Here is a 26,024-nt window from a genome sequence, read left to right as displayed (position 1 = left end):
TAACTGGGCACACACTTGGGCCAATTTAACCTTGAGGCTCAAACTCATCAAACTAATTCTGAGTAACCAGCCAAAGAAGCCAGAAGAATGTTTGGTGTCTCTGGAATTTGTAAGGTTATTATAAATAATAAACTTCCCAATTTCATTTTTTTTTAAAAAAAGGGCATTTTAGAAGCATGTTTCTGTCTTTCACCATTCTGAACAAAGATTTTCTTTCTAAATTCCAGGAAACATATCCACATCTAGCAGGTGAGATCAGGTATTCCTTGTCCTTACCTGGATAATATTTTCCTGCATATCTAGAATGATTAGATTTGCTTCTGTAGCCAGATTGCCACTTATCAAGGCTTCTTGATCTAATTCTGCCTTTGTTCTAAGAAACAAAAACAGGTCAAATTAAAGCACAATCAAAGCTGGCCTTGTTCCAATGACAGTTATTTATGTACTAACTTATAAAGACTTCAGAAAAATACGAGAAAGCAGGAACTAAGGAGGCAGATATTTTCTGAGATTTGCATCTGGTCAGAAAGACTGTGTAGGTAATGCTTCTAGAACATCCTCATTTCTCTACCATTATGCGTAACAATGACAATTTTGATAAGATAGAGAAGCGATTGTTGGTTGTTTCTAGCTTTGAGTCCAGTCCGTCAGATGGTTTCCTAAAGCCTCAGGGCCATGTCGGCAGTTCCTGCCAGAGAACTATCTCTGTGTAGCAGTGAGGGAAGGCCAGGGCCCAGGCTGGAGAGACTGGGTGTGATGTGAATTTGGCACACAGGGATGATGTTGGGTGAGAACCACTTCTAAACTGAGATTCAGTCTCTTAACTTCCCAAAGACGACCTGCAAATCTCTGTCCAATGTGAGACCTGTCCTTTCCCAATGGAAAGGTTGCTTTCCTGTGGGAAGTCATCCAACAGTGTACAGGGCATCACTGGTGATTGCCCATAGAGAAATGAGTATCTCTATTCTCTTTGATTTTCATGAAAGAGAGAGAGAATAGGTGTACTTTATACACTAGTCCATCCATTGCCACAAAATCCAAGTGAAGCCAGAAAGGAATACAAGCAGTTCCCTCTTTTCCACAGCTTTATTGCTAACAGTTCAGCTACCTGCGGCCAATTCCAGTCTGAAAATATGCCATGGAAAACTCCAGAATAAGTGCCAGAAATAAATGATTCATTCGCTGTAAACCATATGATGTGTTGAGTAGCATCCTATTGTGCTTTTGGCCTGACAGGTAAATTACTGTTTCAACCAGTGTATACAAGCTATATTCTACCCACCTGATGCTTATTCTGATTATTCAACTGACTGCTGCAGCATCATGGTGCTTGTATGTAGGATTTGGTTCCATTTGCAGGTTCAGGAATCTATTTATTCTATTGGGTCTTGGAATGTAGTCCTATGGATAAGAAACTGCTTTTCTTTCTTTTTTTCTTTCTTTTTTCTTTGTGCCAGTCTTGGAGATTGAATTCAGGGCCTAGGCACTGTCCCTGAGCTTCTTTTGCTCAAGGCTAGCACTCTACCACTTAAGCCATAGCATCACTTCTGGCTTTTTCTGCTTATGTGATACTGAGGAATTGAACCCAGGGCTTCATGCATGCTAGGCAAGCACTCTACCACTATGCTATATTCTCAGCCTGCTACTCTATTTTCTATAGGCATCCAAATTTAGTTTTGGAAGAAAGGGAGGTATAAAGCAATACTTCACTAAGAAGCCCTAGAGGTGAAGATGGTACCACAGAAACAGGAGTGTCATGTTATCAGCTTGGATAATTGAGACCATTTAGCTCCTCTATCCCAACAATGGAGGCATTGCCATTGCTTTCATATGGCTGAGTATTCAGAGAAGGATTTCTGTTGATTCTACTGTTTCCACACTGAAGCTCACAGGCCCTGAGCTATTCACGTGCATTTTTTTCCTCTCATTCTCCAAGTGCCAATATGAATATAAATCAGTTGAAATGTAAAAACTACATATTTAGTTATATAAGGGTAGGTTTAAATTTAGAGCAATGCTGTCCAATATAATAGATGTCACACATGTGAAATATATAAATATAATAGGTGTCACATATGTGAAAAGCAAATGGATACTAATTTTAATATATTTTAATTCATCTATCAATATGGTGTCAGTGTGTATCCAATGCAAAAATCACCAATAACACAAAAGCTGGCTGGGTGCTGTTGGTTCATGTCTGTAATCCTAGCTACTCAGGAGGCTGAAATCTGAGGATTGTGGTTTAAAGCTACCTGGGGCAAGAAAGTCCATTAGACTCTTATCTCCAATTAACCAAGAAAAGGGTAGAAGGCCCTGGTGGCGCATACCTATAAGCCTAGCTACTCAGGAGGCTGAGTCCTCTGAGGATCGATTTTCCATGAGATTTATATCCAATAAACTACTCAGAAAAAGTCAGGAGTGGAGCTGTGGCTTAAGTGGTAAAGCACTAGTCTTGAGCAAAAGAAGCTCAGGGACAGTGCCCAGGCCCAGGATTCAAAAAACTCCAGGACCGGAAAAAAATAAAAAAAGAACATGGAAGTGAGTTGGACACCAATGGTTCATGCCTATAATTTAGCTACCCAGGAGGCTGAGATCTGGGGATTGTTGTTCAAAGCCAGCCTGGGCAGGCAAGTCTGTGACTCTTAACTCCAATTAACCAATAAAAAGACAGAAGTGAGCTGGACACCAGCTCATACTTGTAATCCTAGCTACTCAGGTTTTGAGAAGTGAAGTTCAAAACCAGCCTGGGCAGAAAGTCCACGAAGACTCTTATCTCCAACCAACCACCCAAAAGCTGGAAGTGGAGTTGGGGCTCAAGTGGTAGAGCACTAACCTTGAACAAAAAAAAGCTTAGGGATCACACCCAGGCTCTGGGTTCAAGCCCCAGTACTGGCAAGCAAACACACACACACACACACACACACACAGACCTAAAATCTGGCATGTACTTGTTGTTTGTTGTCCATCTCAACTTAAACCAGCTCCATTTTAGTAGTGGTACCCATGTGTCTGGCGGTTACTGTAGTGAGGAATACAGCTCTAGAGTGTTCTAAACTTTCTTTCTTTCTTCCTTCCTTCCTTCCTTCCTTCTGTTGGTCATGGGGCTTGAACTCTGGCCTGGGCACTGTCCCTCAGCTCTTCAAGTCAAGGCTAGTGCTGTACCATTTCAGCCACAGTACCACTTCCAGTTTTCTGGTGGTTTATTGGAGATGAGAGTCTCATGGATTTCTTTCCCCGGCTGGCTTTGAACCGTGATCCTCAGATCTCAGCCTTCTGAGTAACTGGGATTATAGGCATGAGCCGCTGGTGCTTGGTTTCATTTTTTTTTATAGTGCTAAAATAAATATCAAAATTTTCCATCCTAGCAATTTCCATGGTCTAGTTCAGTGGTATCAAATATATTTACATTGTTATGAGACCTACTACTAAGCTTGTATCAGAGAGGCCTGGCTGCTATTTTCTCTCGGCCACTGTGCCTCAGGTACCCTTGCACAGTAGAATCGGGTAGAGTTTTCTAGCAAACACTAATTCTAGTCCTCCCTTGTGGGAGACCTGAATTCACTGGCCTGGGTGCTTTGAAACAGCACCTAGCCCCTGAAGCGTTGCAGGTGTGAATCTGAATGTGTGTATGCAGATGTACTCTGACACTGGGCAGCCCGCAAGTATTTCAGGGCTGAGGGCTAACCTGGAGAGAACTGGGGGGCCCTGCATGGTAAGATTCAATACTGTGTTGTGGCAGCCAGCAGAAGGGTGAGGTTTCCCAAAACATCAATTTACTCAGCCCCGCCAAACCATGCCTTGTAAGGCTCTTCTTTCAATCTCGCAGAATAGACGGCCTAGCCATGTAAGCAGATCCACCCTGACAATATGCACATTTTTGTTCTTGTTGTCATCACTGTACACTATCTGAACTAGAATGTGCCAACTTTCAGAACTAAGCATCTTACAGGTCAGTTTAAGCAACTTCCAGCAAGAACACAGTATACAGCACAGAGAGGTGTCATACTAAAAATCTGACATATAAAAATGTGTTAACTTCTTTGTCTATCAAAAATCCCATGAGTAGGGCTGGGAAGGTGGCTCAGTGGTAGAGCGCTTGCCTTGCATGCATGAGGCCGTGGGTTCAATTCCTCAGCACCACATAAACAGGGGAAAAAAGGCTGGAAGTGGCACTGTGGCTCAAGTGGTAGAGTGCTAGCCTTGAGCTGAAGAGCTGAGGGACAGTGACCAGGCCCAGAGTTCAGGCCCCACGACCAGACCCCCCCCCAAAAAAAATCCCATGAGTAGCTGGGCACTGGTGGCTGATGCCTGTCATCTAGCTACTCAGGAGGCTGAGATCTGATGATCATGACTCAAAACCAGCTCAGGCGGGAAAGTCTATGAGACTCTTATCTCCGGTTAACCACCAAAAAACCAGAAGTGGTACTATGGTTCAAAGTGATGGAGCTCTAACCTTGAACAAAAAAGCTCAGGCACAGCACCCAGGCCCTGAGTTCAAGCCTCACAACTAACATCAACAACAAAAAGTCCTGTAAGTGGATCAGAATAGTAGTATTCTGTGGTAACTGAAAAAAATAGTACAGGCTCATATTTAGTTACTAAGCAAGGTTGCTGTTCAAGCCTTCTGTTTCTCTGCCCACCTTTGATGGATGCTTCATACATCATGAAGATGTACCTATGCTTTGAACTCTTGAGTAAGGTTTTAACCAGTGTTCTGCTCAGTGAAGTTCAAGACTCATTAGGCTACCTGTTATCATAGGCAAAGGAAGTGTTTAGCCCTTAGATGTATTGATTTGTTGCATATATAACTCCCTGTGTCTCCTCTCTCTCTCTCTCTCTCTTTCTGTACATACAGACACACACACAGACAGACACAAACACACACACAATATTGTGATCCAAGTGGGATTTCATCTTCAATTTATGGTGTTTTTCTGACTATATTTCCAAATACAAATCCATTGTAGGAAATAAGGCAAAGTATAAAAAAAGAAAACACCACTCATTTATATTATTAACACCTAAAGAAAAACATTATTAATATTTTTGAAAATTTTCCTATAGCCTTTCAAAGATGTATTTACTCTGTGAATTAGAGATTTGAGGCTACATTTCCAAATCATGTTTTTGTGCACATAACAACTAATTCAGAAGCATTTTCCCTATGTCATTAAGATGATCTGCAAGCATGCCAACAACCTAGTATTTTGTCATTTCCCCGTTTTTGAGCAGTTACAGTATTTCTAATGTTTTAGAAGAATTTCAAGCAATGCTAACATAAATATCCCTAAAAGTACACCTGTCTGTTATTAAGCTTTCGGAGGTCGCTAAATACCGAGGTTCTTTAAATGCTCGTCAATGTGATACATTTTTACCAGTTAGAAAGGACATTTCCTTATACCTTTGGGCATCCTTGGTCCCTGAGTAACCATATTTACACAGCGATGTTTCATTTTTCTTCCCTTTGAAGTGATGGAGCTAGCTCAGTAATACAAGTAGCCTGGGGGAGGGAACAGTTTGAACTTTAAATAAAAAGTAGCACAAAGTTATGGAGTCACTCACTTATCTAGCTTCTCATTAGCTTGCCGCCAATGTGTCTGCTCTTTTCTCCATCTCAGATTCTCATTTAGGCCTGGAAATCGGTCATTCCCTAGGAGTTAAGAAATGCACAAGAGGAATCTGATTAGTATGAAACCTGCCAAGAGAACCAGAAGTTCTGTCTGGAGCTCCACAGAGAGGAGGAGAAAACTCAGCACATTTCTCTGGTTAATTAGAGTCTGCCGCTGCTGCATGCGTTAAGTCTGAGTTGTTCTGTTCCTAGATGGACAGGCGGGGAAGAATCTTCTTGAATTCTTCCTTGGAAGAATCCTGGACATTTCAGGGGATCAGGGAGCGCATTCTCCAGTGAAATGCTGTGGACTCTTCATCAAGTGTTGAGGAGAGTGGATTTGCCTGATGAAGCTGCTGGCCCACCACTGATCATGCTGAGCTCCCTTCAAGGCGTCTGACTTTGGATCCCACTGAATAGGACGGGCTTACTTTCAGTGAGCAACCATGAATAAGATGCAGGGCGCCTGACATTTCTCTCTCTTTTAGAGTGATGAGCTCAGCCTTTGGAGGTCATCCCTGATTAGCAGTGACCTTGAAAGACTGGGATTTGCTCCCTTCTTACAAGTTTCCTGACACCTCTGATGTTACCATAAATGTTCCAGAGAGATCTTCCTTTCCCACCAAAAGCACGCAGACCTGTGACAGAACGCAGGGAAGGGCTTGCCCCACACACCTGGAGCTCGGCAGCGACGCATCATCTCTCCTCTGGCTCCTTCTCCCCGGAGCAAAGCCTCTTCTAGCCTGGCCTTGACATCCCTCGACTTCTGTAGGACTTGAGTGCTGACTTTGTCGGAACTCTGTTTTCCCTGGACAGGACAGAGGTGAGAGGACATTCAGTTGGGTGTGATCTGCATTGAACGGGAGAATGTCAAAGTAGAGTGAGACCACGTGGTGGGGTCAGGCCGTTGTGAGTGACACGTGTTACATGGGAGTGGGGAACTCTGCAGAAGGCTGAGTGGCTGTGGAATGATCACATCCGTAATGCACAGAGGATATGGATCTGAGTACACAGACAGGAAGACAGAACGATGCTGCCAATGGGTCCACACAAGTAACTAGGCCCTTGGCCTGGCATTCAATGGAAACACCCACACTTACCTTATACTCAAAGCAGGAGACGCAGATGAAAAGCAGGTCTAAAATCCTGTTCAGCTGCATGGATGGCAGGTCGGCAATCCATCTCCGAAGGAGACTCTGATCTGCATTTTTCATGATCCACAGGAAGCAGATCATGAGGTTCCGGGTGGTGTCCGCATTCAGCATGTTGTACTGCTTGTAGGGCTGGGAGGAGCAGAATGGGAGAGGAGGCCAGGGGAAGAAGTCAAATGGTAAACCTGAGCGTTTCAGGGATGCTAGTTTCTCAGAACACAGTGCCTACTTCCTCATTGGCTAGGCCATAAAGCTTCTAGTAGCCCTGACCTCACTAGGCTGGGGAAACTCAGGACAGCATTTCAGCTAGACTTACAGCCTCTGCCTAAGAGCAGTGTGGTCTAATGGTTGATCACAGACCTTGATCACTCTCTTGAGTTCAACGATACAAAGGGACTTTCTCACTGCTAAGATATGCAAGTACTCACCCTTCAAGCTAGAGAGTGGAGCGTTAGACTTACAGGAAAGAACTAGTCTGGCTGGGTGTCACGAATAACATATGTGTTCATGATTCAGCTAGTTTGTCACATAGTCCAAAAGTATAATATAAGGGTCACAGACTGCTCAGTTAATCAAATCTATCTATCAGCAGTAGAGCTCTCTATAATGGGAAGCCAAGCACAATTTATGTTCGCGTAAGGACAGAGGTGCAGACAGTCAAACCACTTACTCTAATAGTGTATACTATAATAGTCTAATGACGACTGTTGGTTTTAGTGCACTTTCTGTAAGTCATTACATCTGCACAGAAAACAAGGCTGCACTCATGGGTCACACGGCAGAGCTAATATCCAGTGGAATGTACTGGCGATACTGCAATGAGGTAGGGTAGCTGTGAGCTAGCTGTGTGAAGGAATGTTTGTGTTGGATTGAGATCATGGAGATGACCAAGTTAACTTTAATTGGAGTTATTCTGAGTATGTGGACAGAAAGGAATGAAATCTGATAACTTCACAGGGAATAGGTTCTAAGAGATGAACTTTGGGCTTCTCAGTTCCTTCCTTACAGGTAAATAAATTTTAAAAAAAACCACCAATACTGCTTAAAGTAGGTAACTTCAGTAAGGCAGGTACGTGGAAGGAGGCGAAGGCCCTAAAACACAATATTTATCCAACTGCTAGATTCATGAAACTGCCAGATCAGTGATGTCAAATCTCAAATATCCTTTCTCTTGTTTAACTCCCTGCCTGCTGCTCCCTTTTGGGAATGGGAGGCTACTATGTGCTGGAAGGGATCCAGAGAAAGTCATCAGCAAAGAAAAGTTGAGTTGAGAGCCTGTCCAGAAGAAAGCCAACCAAGTTCCTTGCAGATCTACAGTTCATATTGATATATAAAAATCATTTGGATTGAGCCAGGCGCTGGTGGCTCGCACTTATAATACTAGCTGAGATCTGAGGATCGCGGTTCAAAGCCAGCCCGAGCAGGAAAGTCCGTGAGACTCTTATCTCCAATAAACCACTCAGAAAAGCAGAAGTGGCGCTGTGGCTCAAGTGGTAGAGTGCTTGCCTTGAGCTGAAGAGTTGAAGGATAGCATCCAGGCCCAGAGTTTGAGCCCCATGACCGATCAAAAAAAAAATCATTTGGATTAGCTACTAATAATCATGGGTTCAACTTCCATTCCCTTCACCTCCCCAACTCTACCCTAGTGCCCCCACCAAAAAAAAAAATAAACAACTAGAAGACTTGGGGCATGATATTGTTTTTGGCAAGGGATAATCAGACCTTATAGATAAACAGAAATGAGTCACTTCTACATTGCTGAAGAAGCCCCTCTTTTAAGCCCCAGACTGCTCTGGCCACAGGACAGAGCTAAACAGACAACTGTCTCTGGGATTCCTGCAGATAAAGAAAAGCTGAAGTGTTTTGCTTAGGAAGTACTTGTTCCAAGCTTCTGAAGCAAATACTTCTTAAGGAAAACACTTCAATCGTATCTTCTTCTTTCCTCATCTTCCTCCTTCTCCTCCTCTTCTTCTTTTGACATAGAATGACTTGTAAAAACATGGAAGAAGCCCAGACCAAGACCCCAACATTAAAAAAAAAAAGTGCCTTGATTTCCCAAGTCCACCTCTTTCCTTGAACTCAGCACGCTGGGACGGGTGGAATCTGACTCAAAGATCTCTTGCTGTTGCCAGATCTCTGTCTGATCTGTGGGTGCTCAGCTACTGGTCCCACGGAGTGAGGAGGCAGAAATCACCCAGGCTTGTTCTACGCTGGATTCTCCCATCAGAAGAAGGGAAAGACATAAACAAAAAAGAAGCTAGAGAACTGTGGGCCAACATACCAAGGAAGAGAGCATTGTCCCACTTGTCTTCAAATTAAAATGATTTCCTGCTATAGCCAGGGCCACGTGCTGGTTGATTGAACTGGCCACATCTTGGTCATCATCTAAGCCGTTGGTGCGGCTCTTCCCACTACGCACATCTGCACCTGCAACGAAAATATCACAGGTGACTCAAATCAAAGACAGTGTTTCCTTACACCCGCTAACCAACACCCACTGACAGACAGAGGCTTCTTAGTCATTAAAACCAGGAGAGAGAGAGGGGGGGAGAGGGAGAGAAAGAGGAGAGAGAGAGGAGAGAGAGAGAGAGAGAGAATGGTTTTGGGGCCTGAATTCAGGGCCTGGAAATTATTTCTGAGCTTTTTTGCTCAAGGATAGTGGTGGACACTTGAGCCACAGCTCTATGTCTGGCCTTTTGGTGGTTAATCAGAGATAAGAGTTGCATGGACTTTCCTGCCTTGGCTGGTTTTGAACTGTGATCCTCAGATCTCAGCCTTCTGAGTAGCTAGGATCCATTGGCACCTGGCTAGCACAATAATTTTAAATCTGATATTTAACATTTTTATCTGCCATTATCTACAGGAAAGGGGAAATAGGTTAAAAAAAGAGACAAAATATCAGTGAGCAAGAAATTAATTTTCTGACTTAAACTCAGAACTTCGTGTTTGATGCTGTATCCCTTGAACCAGATCTCTAGCCCTTTTTGCTTTTAGTTGTTTTTAAAATAAGGTTTCTTGTTTATGCAGATTTCCTAAGCAGCGGGCATGATAGCTGCATGCTAGCACACCCAGCTTTTTATTGATTGAGATGGGTGGATCTCCCAAACATTTTATCTTCATGATTCCACTTTCCAGGTAGCTAGGATCACAGGCACACACCATCACATCTGGATGAAATTAATTTTTAAATTGTGAAAAGCTGTTATAATACTTTCCCATGCTATGCTTTTACTTATTTTCTATAATGATCAAAGGAATCTATAATGATAGAATTAAGCAAGTATGTTATTTATAGTATGTTATTCTCACAAGTTTAGAAATAATTAAATTTCAAATGTCGGAAGTGAATGTTAATTTATTATGTCTATATAAGATAGACATATCTATACTTACACGTGGGACTAAATGTATGCAATATGAAAAAGAATCAACCATCTAAAAGTCTGGCTTTAAAAAAAATACTACCAATCATGTATATAGAAACTATTCAAGCGCTTCTTGGGAAAATGTGTTAAAAGTCTTGGTATTGATTGACTCACTAAAAGACCATATTTTATTACACCTGTCAACACTATAGCAATTTGGACCTTCAATTTTTCAGAAAAATTTGAGTGTAGACAGCATTTCATCTGCTAAAGTTCTGAAAAACAGACTCAACTTTCAGAAATAATAATTCACTTTTGCACTTTCAGGCAGTTGGGTTTTTAAACAAATAGTGAAATAAACAGCACAGGGAAATCGTGGAAGACTTGATAAAGTGATTAATACTGATGTGAGAATATGTTCCTATTTCTCCTTAATTTTCTTAAGGACATAGTTACAAGAAAACGAATAAAGGTTATAAATATTTGCTATGCAAAATATGAGTTTTCTAGTTTCATCTTTATCTTCACGCTAAGAAGGAGGCATCAATACCATATTTTTGCAGCTGTGAAAGGCTGCATAATGATAATAGGGCTGAGATTTGAATTCAGATGTAGCCTTGTTTGAAAGACTATATTCTTATGAGATTATCAATCTGAAAGTTGTATAGTAAATAGATGTGCCACTATCCCCTGTAATAATGGAATTCCTTTTAATATTTTTCCTTCTTGTCATCATGACAAAATGCCTTTTTTTAAAATAAGGAACATACAGTTTCAATGCATAGGAAAAAAGCCTTTGAAATCTAAAACTCTCCAAGTCCAGGTGCTGAAAAGCTCTGATGATGCTAAGAGCCTTGTTTGGAAAATTCTAACAGAAGAAAGCTCTAGGCCTGGTGTTAGTGGCTCACACCTGTAATCCTAGCTACTTGGGAAGCTGAGATTTGAGGATCAAGGTCCAAAGCCTGCATGGGCAGAAAATTCTGTGAAAGTCTTATCTCCCATTGACCAGCAAAAAGTTGGAAGTGAGGTGTTGATCAAGTACTAGGGTGATAGCCTTTTGAAAAAATATAAGGCCCTGAGTTCAATCACAAGTGTGTGCATGCGCACACACAAACACACAGGAAGGAAGCTTAAGAGAATATATGCTGTGCTTCTCTGCTTTATGAACAAGTCCCAGCTCTTCATATTAAACATTCTAGAAACTTTCCAGCAAAGAATGTCCAAATGGACTGCAAGTCAATGCCATGCTCTGGCAGGATGCCCTTCCATTTTGAAGACAACTATGATTTGAATTGTCCTGTAGCCTGGTGCTGAGAAAGCTATCCATCTCCTCACGTTGTCAGATCACCCTGTGTGTCCAGCATGTCTCTGTAATTCCCCTGCTTCCGTGACCACACAGAGCTCATAAACCCCAGCCCCTGTCTCTCTCCCGTCAGAGCTTCTCTTCTGGCAGAACTTTTCTTTGACAGTTTGCAGGAGGATTCTTTTTTTTGGCAAGAAAGAAAATAGGCTTTGCATGAATCAAAGACCATGATCATTGTCATCTTTTAACAGACTAAATAATCGATAGCATAATGATTTTAGAAGTTTAATCATACATGATACTTTGTGTTCGGAGGAAGTCAGAATATCAGAATGGTTCTTAGAGTTCAAGGATGACTTCTTGTAAGAACTGGCTCAGATAAGCAACTCCAGACCTCACTATAAAACAATGGTTTGGGCTAGGTGCCAGTGGCTCATGCCTATAATACTAGCAACTCAGGAAGATGAGATCTGAGTATTGTAGTTTGAAGCCAGAATCTGGCAGGATGAAGCCAGCTCTGGCAGGAAAGTCTATAAGAGACTTATCTTCAATTAATAATAAAAGCAAGAAGTGGAGCTGTGATTTGAGTGGTACAGCACTAGCTTTGAGCAAATATGTTCAAGGACAGCGCCCAAACCCTTAGTTCAAGCCTCAGGACCAGTACAAAAAATATTTTAATACATGTATCAAAACTATTTAAATATACGTATATACTACGCTTTGGCTGTCTTCACTCCTCCATTACCCTGTCTTGTCCTCCTCTACATACATAGATTTGCCGTTTCTAAGAATTTCTGTTGAGCTTGAAGAGCAAGAGTGTGTGTGTGTGTGTGTGTTTCCACCTGTAATTTCTTTTTTTCTTTCTTTCTTGCCAGTCCTGGGGCTTGAACTCAGGGCCTGGGCACTGTCCCTGACCTTCTTTTTGCTCAAGGCTAGCACTCTACCACTTGAGCCTCAGTGCCACTTCTGGCCTTTTCTGTTTATGTGGTGCTGAGGAATTGAACCCAGGGCTTCACGCACGCTAGGCAAGCACTCTACCTCTAAGCCACATTCCCAGCCCATTACCTATAATTTCTAATCCACACTGTAACACATAGATTCAAGAAGTGCATAAACCATTTAAAGAACATGTTTCTCTATTACCATTAAACAAGAGATACTGACATCTGAATCAATCTGTGTGGCAAAGGCAAAATTCTTCTTGTGGCAGAAATTTCCTAATACTGAAAGATATCATAATAATTTTTTTTGGCATGAAACAAAAGAATTGCTTAGTTTTATTTGGCACTGTTTCACTGCTTAAACATAAAAGCAAAGCAAAGAACCATCTGTATTTCAAGGGCATTAGGACAGTGACCTCTGAAGAAAGTGGTCTGTCATCAGATTTCATCCTTTGTGATGCATGGCTCATAAACCTTACTGAGCTCAATTGGGGGAGGGAGAGAGAGAAGAAAAGAGAAAGAGAAGAAGAGAAAAAAGAAATAGAGAAAGAAAAAGAAATAAAAGAGGAAGGAAAGAGGGAAGGAGGGAGGGAAAGAAGGAAGAAAGAGAAGATTTGAACACATACTGGTATATTTGCTTATAAAATGAGGTGGGGCTGCGTTATGAAGCTTTGGAAGTTAGTTCGTGCAGCATGGATTCTTTCAGCACGGAGTAAATGGGAGACCTCATGCCGGGTACATTCGGCAGGGACTGGCATCAATCTCAGGAAAGAGGCAGACAGATTCTTACCCGTAAAGTCATATAGCTGCGGCAAAGCATCCAAAATGATGCCTACCAAAGGTAGGTAGAGGGTGGCGATTTTGACCTTCACCTCTGGTTTGACGCACCTCGGGTCCAGGTCATGAGAACTCAGAAGGCTGTGGATGGCACTCACGGCTTTCCTCTGCACTTTGCTGATTCTATGAGTGCAATGCAGAGAGAGAAGAGGTTACAGTGAAATGACATGGAGCAACGTGTCCTTAATCAAAGAATAAACAGTGACCAAATGCTCCCAAACAAGCAGCTGGCAATGTGAAAACCGAAAAAAAGCACACTGGAAGTTCTGGAATCCAGAGACTGCCTGTGTTAAATATACAGTCATGAACCTATTGTTTATGGCATATTTTCAAGTTTATCATGTAGTATGAGTAGCTCTTTTTTTAACTGGATTTTTCTCTCTTTTTTTTTTTCGAGCTCTTCTTGTCTTCTGGGTATTGATCCTCTATCCTTAGCAAACCTCAGACTCTAAGCTTTGTCTTCATTCTTTTTTGTTACTGAATAATATTGCATTCAATGGATAATCTCATTTTATTTTAGGTATCCATTCATTCATTGATGGATATTTGGATTGTTTCTAAGTTGGGGCTGTCATGTATCATAAATGCTTATAAACATTCAAATATAAATATATAAAGTAAAAATCTGGTCTTAGCCTACAAGTTCAATTGTAAAATTCCTCCCTCCTTCTCCATTTTTTTTCCTTTCCATCTAGTGTTAGATGGAAAATAGTAACCAAATTTTCAAATGATTTTTTTTTTCAGTTGGTCATGGGGCCTGAACTCTGGGCCTGGGCACTGTCCCTCAGCTCTTCAGATCAAGACGAGCACTCTACCACTGGAGCCATAACACCACTTCCAGCTTTTTCTGCTTATATGGTACTGAGGAATCGAACCCAGGGCTTCATGCATGCAAGGCAAGCACTCTACCACTGAGCCACCTTCCCAGATTTTTTTTTAAACAAGGCTATAACATTAGATTAACAGTAGGCTGCATTTCAAAGGTGTGCTTCCCCCTTTCTCTTTACCCTACGGGTCTTGGAAGTGGTTTATGTTTTCAGTGAGGCATTGCAGTTTACTAGTCTTCTACAGGGAATTTCCACATGCCTGAGAAACAGCGATTTAATGATGCATGCACATTGTGGGCATCCAGAGAGCCCCAGCTTGCAGTAGTTCTCTCCTTAGAACTATGGCTGAGACTCCTTGCAGGAGGGGCAGGAACAGAGATGGATTCCACTAGTCCCATAGGGGTGTGTGTTGGGGAGGAGGATGAATAGGGAATGGGAACAGGTATTGATGAACTTATTGTCTTAGCAGCCAAAGGAAGCAGTTCTATTAAAGGAGGACATTGTTCCTGAGGTTTTAGCCACATGGTAAAGTCCTGACAGTTTTTAATGACTTTCCAGGAGAGTGAGAAAGAGTAAACTCAGCAGTCAGCTATTACTCTGTAGCCAATAGAGTCTCACTGTTAATTAGTTGCTCTCTGGGTGAGTGGGTGGGGGGTGGCAAAGGTCCTCTGCCTGTATTTGAAGGATGTAGCTACGTGGTTAAATATAATAACACCGGGAAGGTCTCTGCCTTATTGCAAGTAATAGCTCAGCAACAATGTTACAAGGAATTCAAAAACAGATTGTCCGAGTTGTTTCCAACTGGAGGGCAAATGGAAAAAAGAACAAAAACTCTGGCTAAAGTAAATACAAAAAAAAATTGTTTTCAGAAACCACTTGGAGCTGCCAATGAAGAAAATAAGTTTATAAATAGGAAGCAATTTCCTTTGTGCTCCAAGTTTCTTCTTTGCACCTTTTTCTGGTATGTGTTGGGGATAGTTTTTGTTGCTAAGGAAATATATTTTTATGAAGAGGGAGGACAGTTGCACTGAGAAAATTGGGAGTAGCCGAGCTAGAGGGGAGAGAAGAAGATAGGAGTTGAAGTTATGAAATACATCAAGGGTTGTGGCGGACATGTCTCTGGGTGTTCAGGTAGACGTGAGATTGAAGATTTCCTGAGCACTCTTCCCCTAGGAAATCCTGTCCGCCTGGGAAAGCCTAATGTGTCCCCATCAGTGGTTACTTGCATTGACATGGAGCTAGGGGCATTCTGTAGTTGCTTCTGTGTGCTCACCTTTGTTAAAATGATGGATATGAGTAAGTAGAAGAGTGTGTGTTTGGCATATACAAGGCCCTGGGTTTAGCTCCCAGCACCTCACACCATGGCTTTGTTCCTAGGGAGTTCAATGATCAAAGCATCCTTGGTAAAACTCTGCACCTGGGGGTACAGGTATAGCTCAAGGGTAGAGTGTTTGCTCAGCATACATGAGGACCTGGGTTCAAGCCTCAGCCCTACAGAAATTTTTTTTAAGAAAAGAATTCATGTCGTGGCTCCTCTCCCTTCCCCATGCCAGTCTATGTTTCTGTGGGTCTCCATTTCTCAAGAAAAGTGTTTCTACTCCTTGGATCTGGTGAACAGGAGAGTTTTCCGCCAAGCACGGGGGGATTGAACTGCAAACTTCACTAAGGAACATGTTTTCCTCTTGCCTCAAGGGTCACTGAAATGTCGGATACATACCCTTCCCCCTCAGCATCCAGCGCAGCGGCCAGTTCGGTCAAGAGGAGCCCAGTGAGAAAGTGCTGCTGGCGGTACTCAGGAGTCAGGTCAAACATGCTGGCGATCTTCTGGTCCTGGAAGCTGGAACAGGAGCTGGAGTTCTACAGAGAACACAGCGGCAGGCTGTGAGTATGAAGAACTGGAATTACAACACCTGAGGCAAGCCTTGCACCAGCCAGGCCTTGGGAGAGCTAGACAGTCAATGGGTCCTGCGAGGACCCTGTGTGTCAGATGAGCAAACCGAGATGTAGAATGGGTAATTTTGTTTCCCCATTCTGCAGATCTCCCAACCGCTAATCAGAAATGATGAAAATAAAGCTCGGTGGAAAAAAAATCAGATGTAGTTGAGGGGTAAGAGTGCTCGTTTAGCAAACCTGGGTTCAATTCTTACACCATCCATAGCTGAGGATTAAAATCCTAAGAAAATAGAAACCCTTTTGTACAACTAGCATGTACTAATAAAATGCAAAATAAATAAGTAAAATGAGAAATGCCTCTAATTCTGTAGCTCTGGCTTCTTTACACTGCACTTCTGAAGACCGCTTGCATTCCACATCTGAATTTGGCTGGCCTGGGAGCTGAACCAGGCAGGGAGATATGTTAAGGCTACCAAAAGGCAGTTTTTGCCCCATATTCTCATCAGAAACACTTGAGTATCAAAAGTGAATGATGGAGGGGCTGGGAAGGTGGCTCAGTGGTAGAGCGCTTGCCTTGCATGCATGAGGCCCTGGGTTCGATTCCTCAGCACCACATAAGCAAAAAGAAAAAAGCCAGAAGTGGCACTATGGCTCAAGTGGTAGAGTGCTCGTCTTGAGCTGAAGAGCTGAGGGACAGTGCCCAGGCCCAGAGTTCAGACCCCAGGACTGGCAAAAAACAAAAACAAAAAATTTAAAGTGAATGATAGAGCTGTGGCTGGTAGTAGCTCTTGCCTATAATCTTACTCAGCAGGCTGAGACCTAAGGATGATGGTTCAAAGCCAGTCCAGTCAGGAAAGTCTGTGAGACCCTTATCTCCAATTAACTACCCAAAATGCCAGACGTGGAGCTAAGGCTCAAGCGGTAGAGCAACAGCCTTGAGGAAAAAACAAAACAAACAAACAAACTCAGAGACAGTGCCCAGGCTTTGAGTTCAAGCCCCAGGGCAGACAAAAGAAAAAAAAAGTGAATGATGGAAAAGGGTGACATTAATGAAGCGACATTGTACTCATAATCCAACTTGTTGAATTCAAATCCTTTGGTACAACTACTGCAATTTAAAAGAAGTGTCTCTAAATCCCCTTGCTTTGCTGCGCTCAGGCCTCTGGGGTGCTAACTGCCTGTGGCATCTACCAGAGAAACGTCGGAGGAGGACTGGAGCAAAGCCAGCGTAGGGTGGTCTGATGACTTCATCCGAAGGGCCTGCTATTACGGCAGCAACGTACACATTTGGGATGTTGCTTGTGGGCCCGATGTATCCCAGGTCCCACAGACGTTCCTTCCTGAAGCCAACATCTGGACCAGGCCAAAGTGGCATCAAGGGCTAAGACTTCTTTTTCTACACCGGGATGGGGAGCTCTCTTAGATGCCTAGGCTGATGTGGAATTCCGGGGCTCAAATCATCCTCCCACCTCAGCTTCTGAGTCCTAGAACTGGCAGGCATGCCTCTGCAGCTGCTTTTCTTCTTTCCTTCCCTTCCTTCCTTCCTTCTTTCCTTTCTTCCTTCCTTCCGCTTTCTTTCTTTTCCTTCTTTCTTTCCTTCATTTCTTCCTTTCTCTTTCATTTCTTTCCTTCCTTCCCTTCCTTTTCTTCCTTCCCTTTATCTCCTTCCATCCTTTACTTCTTTCTAATCTTTACTTCTACTTTCATTCTTTTCTTCCTCCTTCCTTTTTCTTTCCTCCCTCCCTCCTTCCTTCCTTTCTTTCCTGCTTCCCTTCCTTCCTTCCTTCCTCCTTTCTTCTTTCTTTCATTCTTTCGTTCCTTCTTTCTTTCTTAGAAAGCCTTTACATTTCTGCTAACATCAAGAAACAGGCAACAGAAATAGAATCTAATATTAAGACTGAAAACTATTGCTTGCTCTGCTGAGCTGCTGATTTGGTTCTTACAAATGGAACGAGACTATCAAACACTATTTCCTTAAGGGTTTTCCACATGACATTAGTCCCTTGAGAAGTCAATGGTGGGGGGTGGGGAATGGTTTCTGGAGTAAAATCACTGCCTGTCACACAAACCTCTTCCTATCTCCTCTTCCATCTCATAGCACTTTAAATTTGCATGAACATGTTAAAAGCTCTAGATGGCCTATGCAAAGAAACCTGGCTAACAAAGTGTTTCCTAAGCTCGTCTGACTTTGGAACCTTGCATTTGCATAATATCTTAATTGGTTAAGATATTAATTGGTTAATCTTTTCTTTAAATTTCTTAATTTTCCCAGCATGTAGAGATTTTTTTATAGTTGTTCCTTGTCAGAGAGGGAATCCCAATGCTTACCCGAATCTAGTAAGAAACCAAACTATTTTGCTTGCAGATTATCAGTGAACTTGGTAGAATTTCAAGGTGGCATAACCCACGCACTTCTACGTGCACTGATCTGATATCATCACTTCAATTTTCTTTGAATTAATAAGATCAACATTGGCAGGAACTGCCTCATTAAGCTAATGGAATAAAGCCGAACCAGTGATTCCTTCATTGCTGGTTACCTGGGACGATATGGAGGGACAAGGGGAGGCCGGTGCAGGATCAGCATTCATGAAGAAGAGGCTGAGGTTGAGGTAATGTTCGTGGCTACAGAGGATTCTCAGGAACTCCAGGCGCATGGAAATGAGTGTGGGGAGGTTATTGAGCTTGGCTGAGAGCTGGGAAGAGACGTGAACAGAGGGAAGAAGTGTGCGTTGTATGATAGCTGGAGTTGAGTCTGACAAACACAAAAATATCCTTTCTCTCTCCCATTCCCCTCTCTGCATTCTCTCTTCTTTTTCTTGAGACAGAAGCTTACTATGGACAGATTGGCCTCAAGCTCCCAATCCTTGTAGCAACATAGCTGTGAACCACTCACCCTGTTCCAATCATTTCCCCCCATTTATTAGTTTCCCTTAATACTTTAACCTAATAGCTATTCCCAGAAGGATTCCTGCCCTGATCCTCACTTTTTCAAATCTATAATACTACAACAAGGCTTGTAGAAAATAAACTTGAGGTCTGTCTTCAGTATAACATTATTTTATAATACCCCACTTGTGTTTGAGATGCTAAAGAGCTAGCCTCACACAGGATGGAGTACAACTAATGGAATAAGACTGAATGATGTTAGTTCTGGGGTGTTTTCTTTTCTCTTCCCCCCCTCCATTTTTTGTCTTTTGTGCCAGTTGGGGGGCTTGTATTCAGGGCCTGGGCTACTTTCCCTCATCTTTTATTGTTGTTGTTGATGTTGTTGTTGGTCATGGGGCTTGAACTCAGGGCCTGGGCATTGTCCCAGAGGTTTTTTCACTCAAGGCTAGTGCTCTTACTACTTTGAGCCACAGCACCACTTATAGTTTTTTGGTGGTTAATTGGAGGCAAGAATCGCATGGACTTTCCTGCCTGGGCTGGCTTTGAATTGTGATCCTCAGACCTCGGTCTCCTGAATAGGTAACATTACAGGTGTGAGCCACCAGTACCTGAGTCTGCTGGGGGTGATTTCTAGTTGTTTTACACATGTACCTAAAGCTCTAATTATGGTCGGGCATCTTGAGGGAGCCAGTGAATGAACAATTTTATTTAAAAAGTGGGGCAATTAACACTGACAAACTGTACATAAATTATAAAATATTTGCTTTGTGCTCAGTGAAATTCGCTTTCTGATTATTTCAGGGCTCTGCAGAGTCAGAATTTCCCAACAGCAATGTAATGCATCACTCTAAGAGGGAAAAGAGCTCTCATATTTTGAACTATAGATCTGGTCAATGAATGGCTGCCTAGGCATTTGATTTCTGTTACGTGTTGGATTGGAAAAATCACACCCTATTGCTAACAAATTTCAGCTCCCATGGATGGATGAACTTGTTACTGGGCCAGTACATAGAGTCTAGGTGAAGAGCATGTGAGAGGGTGCCCTCGGCAGAGGCATGAAGACATCCCACGAAGCCCAAGCATGGGTAAGGGCTGCCTAACATGGCAGTAGAACAACATTCCAGCACATGGGGGACCAGAAACGGAACTCTCGAATCAGAGGCACTCACCTGGTTGCAGTACTGTCTGATTAGGTTAAACACAAAGACACGGTCCATGAGGGAGAGAAGGTCGTACAAGAAGAAAGCCAGGCTGATGTTGATCTTTTCTGCCTGTTCACTTTCCTTGAAAAACAAACATTGCAAACAGATACAGATCATTTTGTACAAGCCCTGGATGTGAACTCCAGGATCCCTGGTGGTAGGAATACTAGAGGAGGCAGGTCCAATTATTTCGGCCACTGTCCCTCCGGGTGACACTGGATGAAACAGATTTAAGTCGGAAAAGTCTAACTGTGCTTTTGGCAGCCATGACTGTCAGGTCTGTAGGTACTGCCAATATTCAGTCTTCCCTTCTACTCATCTTTTTCCAACTTGCATGTTATAGATGTATATGTATGTATGCATATACACATATACGTATATATGCACATATATATGTATATTTAATATGTTTGACCTCATTCTCTCCATAGAAGTTTGTGCCCTGAATTTATTACTTCTTTTTATTTCTGTATGTAGTCCAGGCTAGCAATGAATGTTGCTCCTCCTGCGATTTACAGGTACATACCACAATGCCCAGCTCATTATTTCTCCCTTTGACACACTAACTTAAAATATATTTACTGTCTTCAATGAAACAGATTCTTAAATTTATAAGGATTATTGAAGAAATTCTAATCAAGATAAAAGGTTCAATTTTTAGCTAAGTATTTTCCCTCCCCCCAATCAGGCAGAGTTCCCAGCTTAAGAGAGGTCAGTCATACTCCATGAGGTGCATTTCTGCATGAATCGGGGCTGGTTTTCTTTTTAAAATTACTTCTCACTGGGTGCCATTGGCTCATGCCTGTAATCCTAGCTACTCAGGAGGCTGAGATCTGAGGATTACGGGTTTGAAGCCAGCCCAGGAAGGAAGGTCTGTGAGACATTTATCCACTATAAACTCATGCTCATGTTTACGAGGGACTTTCAGACACGTCAGAGTCACAGGGAGTCATCTTTCCACGTTTCTTCTCAGATGGATACAGCCATTTCCTTGGTCACTATTGAAAATATAACTTGAAACTATTTTAAGCTTTGAAATTCAGGCCAAGACGAGCAGTCATGAGATTGGATGGAGGTCTGACAAAGAGCATGACTGAGAGACCCCGAGCAGGCTCCCCGCCCCCCCCCCCATGTAGCCTCTCTCTCCCGGCCTACCCTGGGGGTTCACCTGACTGAATCCCTGCATGGGAAGTCTTCAGTCTGGAACACGTGTCATCCTTGCTTGTGCCTGTTTTCATAACTGCCAATAGGGAGATACTACTGCTGGTCTAACCAAGAGTGCCAAGAGAAAGTACTATGTAAGGAGTCTCTTGAGCCCTTGGTATTATATAAACTCTTATTTTTTAAAAAAAGTGGTGCCAGCAATGAGGCTTGAACTCAGGAGCTGGGTACTATCCCTTGGTTTTTCCACACAAGACTGGTGCTCTACCAGTTGGGTCACACCTCCACTTCCAGTTTTTTCTTGCTGGGTAGCTAGAAATACGAGTCTCATGGACTTTCCTCTTTGGACTGGCTTTGAACTGTGATCCTCAGATCTCAGCCTCTTCGGTAGCTAGGATACAGGCGTGAGCCATCAGCACCTGGCTACCATACAAATTCAATGATGGACACGTCAATAAAGTGTCATAGTTACCTTTTTAACTTTCTATTTATACTTTAAACTTTTATTCTGAAACAATTCCAAACTCACAGAAAAAATGCAGGAGCAGCACAAAGAACTCGGACGCATCCTATAACCAGGTCCATCAATGTGTGAAATTTGCATTATGAGCATTCACTCACTCTACCTACATTTTTTTTCAGAACCATTTGTGAACAGGTTGCAAGTATCAGTCTGCTATATTCTGTAAAACTTCAAGGTATAATTCCTTAGGAGCAGGAGTAATTTCTTCCATTTTTATATTGATATGATTATTTACATGATGGTAGATACACACTGCAATTTATTTATACAAATTCCCAGTCCTGGTCTAGTGGAACATACTGTATATCATGCATGATTGCATTTTACCTGTAATCCTCTTTTTCAGGAAGCTGAGATCTGAGGATCACAGTTCAAAGCCAGCTCAGGCAGGAAAGTCCATGAGACTCTTATCTCCAATAAACCACCAAAAAAGGCAGAAGTAGAACCATGACTCATGTGGTCTAGAGTGCTGGCCGTAAGCACAAAAGCTTAGGGACAGCACCTGGGCCCTGAGTTCAAGCCCCGGACTGGATTTAGGAAGTTACAAGCAAGAGACACAATTTACCTTCTGAGGCTTCACTAAAAGAGCTGCAATTTCCGAGGTGACCACATTGACAATGGTAGTTATGTCATCTTGGAAGCGGTCAGAGAAACGAGTCCTCCGAAAACTGTCACGTTTGTCCAGGTTATGTATATACTCAGCCATGCTTTTCACCTACAGAGGAACAGGGGAAGTGTCATCAACGTGGAGGCTGGTGACCCGCTTGTACAATGTGCCAACTGGGGACAGACTAAAGAAAGGCTTTCCTACAATAGACTCTGACACATGATTGGTGCTGGTGGTGCTGGCGCAGGATTACAAAATGCTTCAGAGACACAAATGGTTGTCACGGCAGCAGGAGGTGGGAAGGGTGTCCTCTTCTTGACCCCGAGTCAGGGGGCTTCTTTCTTGCTGCTGACAAAGCCAGGAGCTTAATTCTTTAGCTCCTATGTCAAAAGACACCCCCTCTTCTTCTCCTCAGCCTCTACCCTGGGAGGCAGAGCTAGGCTTGGCTCCAAAAAGTATCAGCTGTCAAAGAATGACACAGGGCTATAAAGGAAGTGTTTCTTATGGTATTTGCTGCTCCTGAAACTGTAGTAAAGAAAATATAGGAGATGTCAGGCACTGGGGGCTCATGCCTGTAATCCCAGCTACTCAGGAGGCTGAGATATAAGGATTGCGGTTTAAAGTCAGCCCTGGCAGCAAAGTCCATGGAACTCTTGTCTCTAATTACGTGCCAGGAAACGAGAAGTGGAATTGTGACTCAAAGTGGTAGAGTACTAGCTTTGTGCAGTAAAAGATCAGGGATAGTAACCAGGTCCTGAGTTCAAGCACCACAACCAACAGAAGAAAAGAAAAAGGAAAAGAAAAGAAAATAGGGGAGACATGGTTCTTCTATTTTGAGTTCCAAGTTGAAAGAGAAAGTGGGAGATTTTCCAGAAAAGAAATCTATAGTTTATGAATGGGATGTTTTCTGTTTCTGTAAATTTAAGCTATGTCAATCAATCACTCTATCTATGTACCAATTAGTGACTAGTATAATACCAACTAAATGACTATCAAATTGTTGTTTATTGTACTTGGGATTGAACTTAGGGCCTTGTGCATGCTAGACAAGAACTCTACCACTAAGCTATGAACCGATTCCCTGGCTCTGAGACACAAAGGGGCTATTTAGCCCAGGCTGGCCTGGAATTAACTCCTCGTCCTCTGGCCTTGCCTCTCAAAATACCTACTATAATTTAAAATATAGATCCTATTTATGTTTTAGACTTCTTCCAGGGACTAGGAGAGTCATGAGTAAACACAACCCTCTTTGGTTTTATCAGAAGTTGAGTCTTACCTTTGGTGGAAATTACTGAGAGACCCTGGGGGAAATCTGGAAGGTCTCATGGTTGGGTGCCTATACTCTGCAGTCATTTGCGTGAATTTGTCTAGTCTAAGTCAGAGTTACTGCAAGAAAGAAATGGCCCTGGATGTTGAACTGCTCACATCTGCCCCTAAGTTTGAGGCCGGATCATTGCATGGAAATTGACTTCCATTTCCAAGAACTATTTGGGTAGATTTCTACACCAACAGAAGATTTTTTTTTTCTCAGAGAATGTAGGATGGGCATATTGTTTTGTTGTTCATGGAAACAAAGTGAAAACAGAAGGCTGATATAAGAAAAACAGAGAAGTAGTCTTTATGTGTTCCATCTTGCAGATAATGCCATAGCCAGCTTAGGGAAGACCCACGAAGCTAAGACTATATAAGATCTTTGGTATAAGAAACCACCACTTCCCCAGGTTATTCACTGATATGGACACACCCCGCAGACTTAGTGAGAGGATCTGAATGGGGGTGGGGCCCTGACCCCATTTTTGTTTAATAAAAGCATTCTCTCTCGTTGTACTCTTCGCCAGGGACGGAAGCAGACAAGTTCTTTGTGTTTGGGTCACTCCAGCCCTGATTCTCTTCTGGCTGCTCCCCCTCTCCCTCTCAGCCCCATGCTTTTAGAGCTCACTGTGGTATTCAGGGTGTAAGTTTGGCCATCTTACCACCAAATAAATAATTCTCACAATATGGTACTTTCAACTGATGGCCTCTTTTCAGACCTTCAGCAACCTGCCAGCTGCTGGGTCTCCAAGTCTGCAGAGAAGAATACTCAGCAGAAATATGAATGGATGGTTGGCCCATTATTTGTAGGTTGAGTTGAGGGCAGGAAATTTTTTTCCCTCCCATATTGGCCTTCAAAGTAGGGGCATCTCTTAAGAACCCCTCAATGCAGTACTTCCTGGCATGAAGGAGTACCTCTGGTCTCCAAGATCTGGCTCAGCAGTTTCTAGAAGCTGCGGGAAGGGGCTTATTGACTAGCAAATGGGAAATGCACCCCAGGTTTGTGCTGGCCAGTTCTTAAGACAAAGTAAGTTGTTCATTAGCACCTGGCCATCATCACAACTATCAACCGGCATCAGTTGGGCATTAAGAGTGCCCAGGGTGTGGGCTATTATTTCTTTCTCTTCAAGCTTCTGGGAGGGGATGTTATTTTGCTTTTAAGTAACTTTCAGGACCTCAATGATCCACCAAACCTCTTTTCTTTCTGTTCTCCAGTTTACTAGCCGAAGCTCATGGCCACAGACACAGCAAGCAGCAGAATTAGGGCTAAAATAACCTAAGGCTTTGGAATATTCTGGCCGGCAGGAGGCAGCTAGAGTGCACTGTGCAGGTTTGAAGGTACAGACTCAAGTCTATAAGATTCATGGAGGACTGTGTCTGAGATCAATTTCTTTGTACAGTCCTGGCTGGGGGCTGGTAGTTTCCATCTGCATGGACCACAGCCTTCTCAAGATTTCTTGTCCTTCTTTATCTTTGAATGCTGCAAAGGTGTCTGTGTTGGCATCAATGGGTCCCTTGCCCTCTCTTTGGCTTCCACTGGAATTGGCCAATGAGAGGCTCAAGAAGGGGATCAATGCAGAGAATAGAGAGGTTTGGCATCCAGTCACCTCTATTGGCTTCATCCTTGCCACAGTGTGATATGCCAGTGGCAGTGTTTGTGTAAGGCTCGTGCCCCTGTCATGTGGACCTCTTTGACTCCAGCTTTCTCTAGGCCCCAGTTAGGACCCCTGCCTCAGGGTGGTACAAAGAGTATGTGCCTGGCACAGATAAAGTAAAGTGCTCTGTGTACTTTGGGATGTGCTTCGCTGTCCTTCTTCCCAGATGCCAGCTGTTACTGGGATTGTGTGACGCACAGAGCATGCACCTGCAGAGAACGCACACTCGCCTGTGAAGCTGAGCGATATGACACCATGGGGAACCACGCGGGTGAGCAATGCTGTGTTTACGGTGGCTGGGAATGAATAACAATGACAGCACTGCCCTGAAGTTGATTTTGGAATGGGGAAGATCTGGCTTCTCACTCCTCAAGAAGAAAAGACAGTGAATCATATGGCTTGTGTTTCTTTTTTTTTTTTTTTTTTCTCCAGTTGTGGGACCTGAACTCTGGGCCCTCAGCTCTTCAGATCAAGGCTAGCACTCTACCACTGGAGTCACAGCATTACTTCCAGCTTTTTCTGCTTATATGGTGCTAAGGAATCAAACTCAGGGCCTCAGGCATGCAAGGCAAGCACTCTACCACTGAGCCACCTTCCCAGCCCATGGCTTATGTTTCTTAAAGCTGATGTTCTTGCCCTAAAACCCGTGAGCTGCCATCACTTGCTCTAACCAACTGGGCTTTCAGGATGCATAACTCTGTGCTGAATGAGTCAAAATTCTCAAGACCTTTACTCTATGTAGTACTCG

General features: G+C 43.0%; 1 protein-coding gene across 4 annotated transcripts in view; it reads right to left on the bottom strand.

Annotated features, from left to right (window-relative positions):
* Positions 1-26,024, bottom strand: part of Dock8 (dedicator of cytokinesis 8) — a 178,872-nt gene that overhangs the window by 28,490 nt on the left and 124,358 nt on the right. For all 4 annotated transcript variants that reach the window (XM_013018441.1, XM_013018443.1, XM_013018442.1 and 1 more), the window contains 10 exons: positions 22,269-22,418; positions 19,987-20,100; positions 18,469-18,624; positions 15,753-15,892; positions 13,162-13,331; positions 9,044-9,189; positions 6,712-6,894; positions 6,287-6,419; positions 5,566-5,653; positions 277-373 (listed from right to left, as the gene is read on the bottom strand). In XM_013018441.1, coding sequence (XP_012873895.1) covers positions 277-373; positions 5,566-5,653; positions 6,287-6,419; positions 6,712-6,894; positions 9,044-9,189; positions 13,162-13,331; positions 15,753-15,892; positions 18,469-18,624; positions 19,987-20,100; positions 22,269-22,418 — 1,377 coding nt within the window. The remainder of the gene's footprint in view (positions 1-276; positions 374-5,565; positions 5,654-6,286; positions 6,420-6,711; positions 6,895-9,043; positions 9,190-13,161; positions 13,332-15,752; positions 15,893-18,468; positions 18,625-19,986; positions 20,101-22,268; positions 22,419-26,024) is intronic.

This window comes from Dipodomys ordii, unplaced genomic scaffold, assembly GCF_000151885.1.
Source record: "Dipodomys ordii isolate 6190 unplaced genomic scaffold, Dord_2.0 Scaffold40, whole genome shotgun sequence".
In the NCBI taxonomy this organism is placed as follows: domain Eukaryota; kingdom Metazoa; phylum Chordata; class Mammalia; order Rodentia; family Heteromyidae; genus Dipodomys; species Dipodomys ordii.
This window is presented reverse-complemented; position numbering and strand designations above follow the sequence as displayed.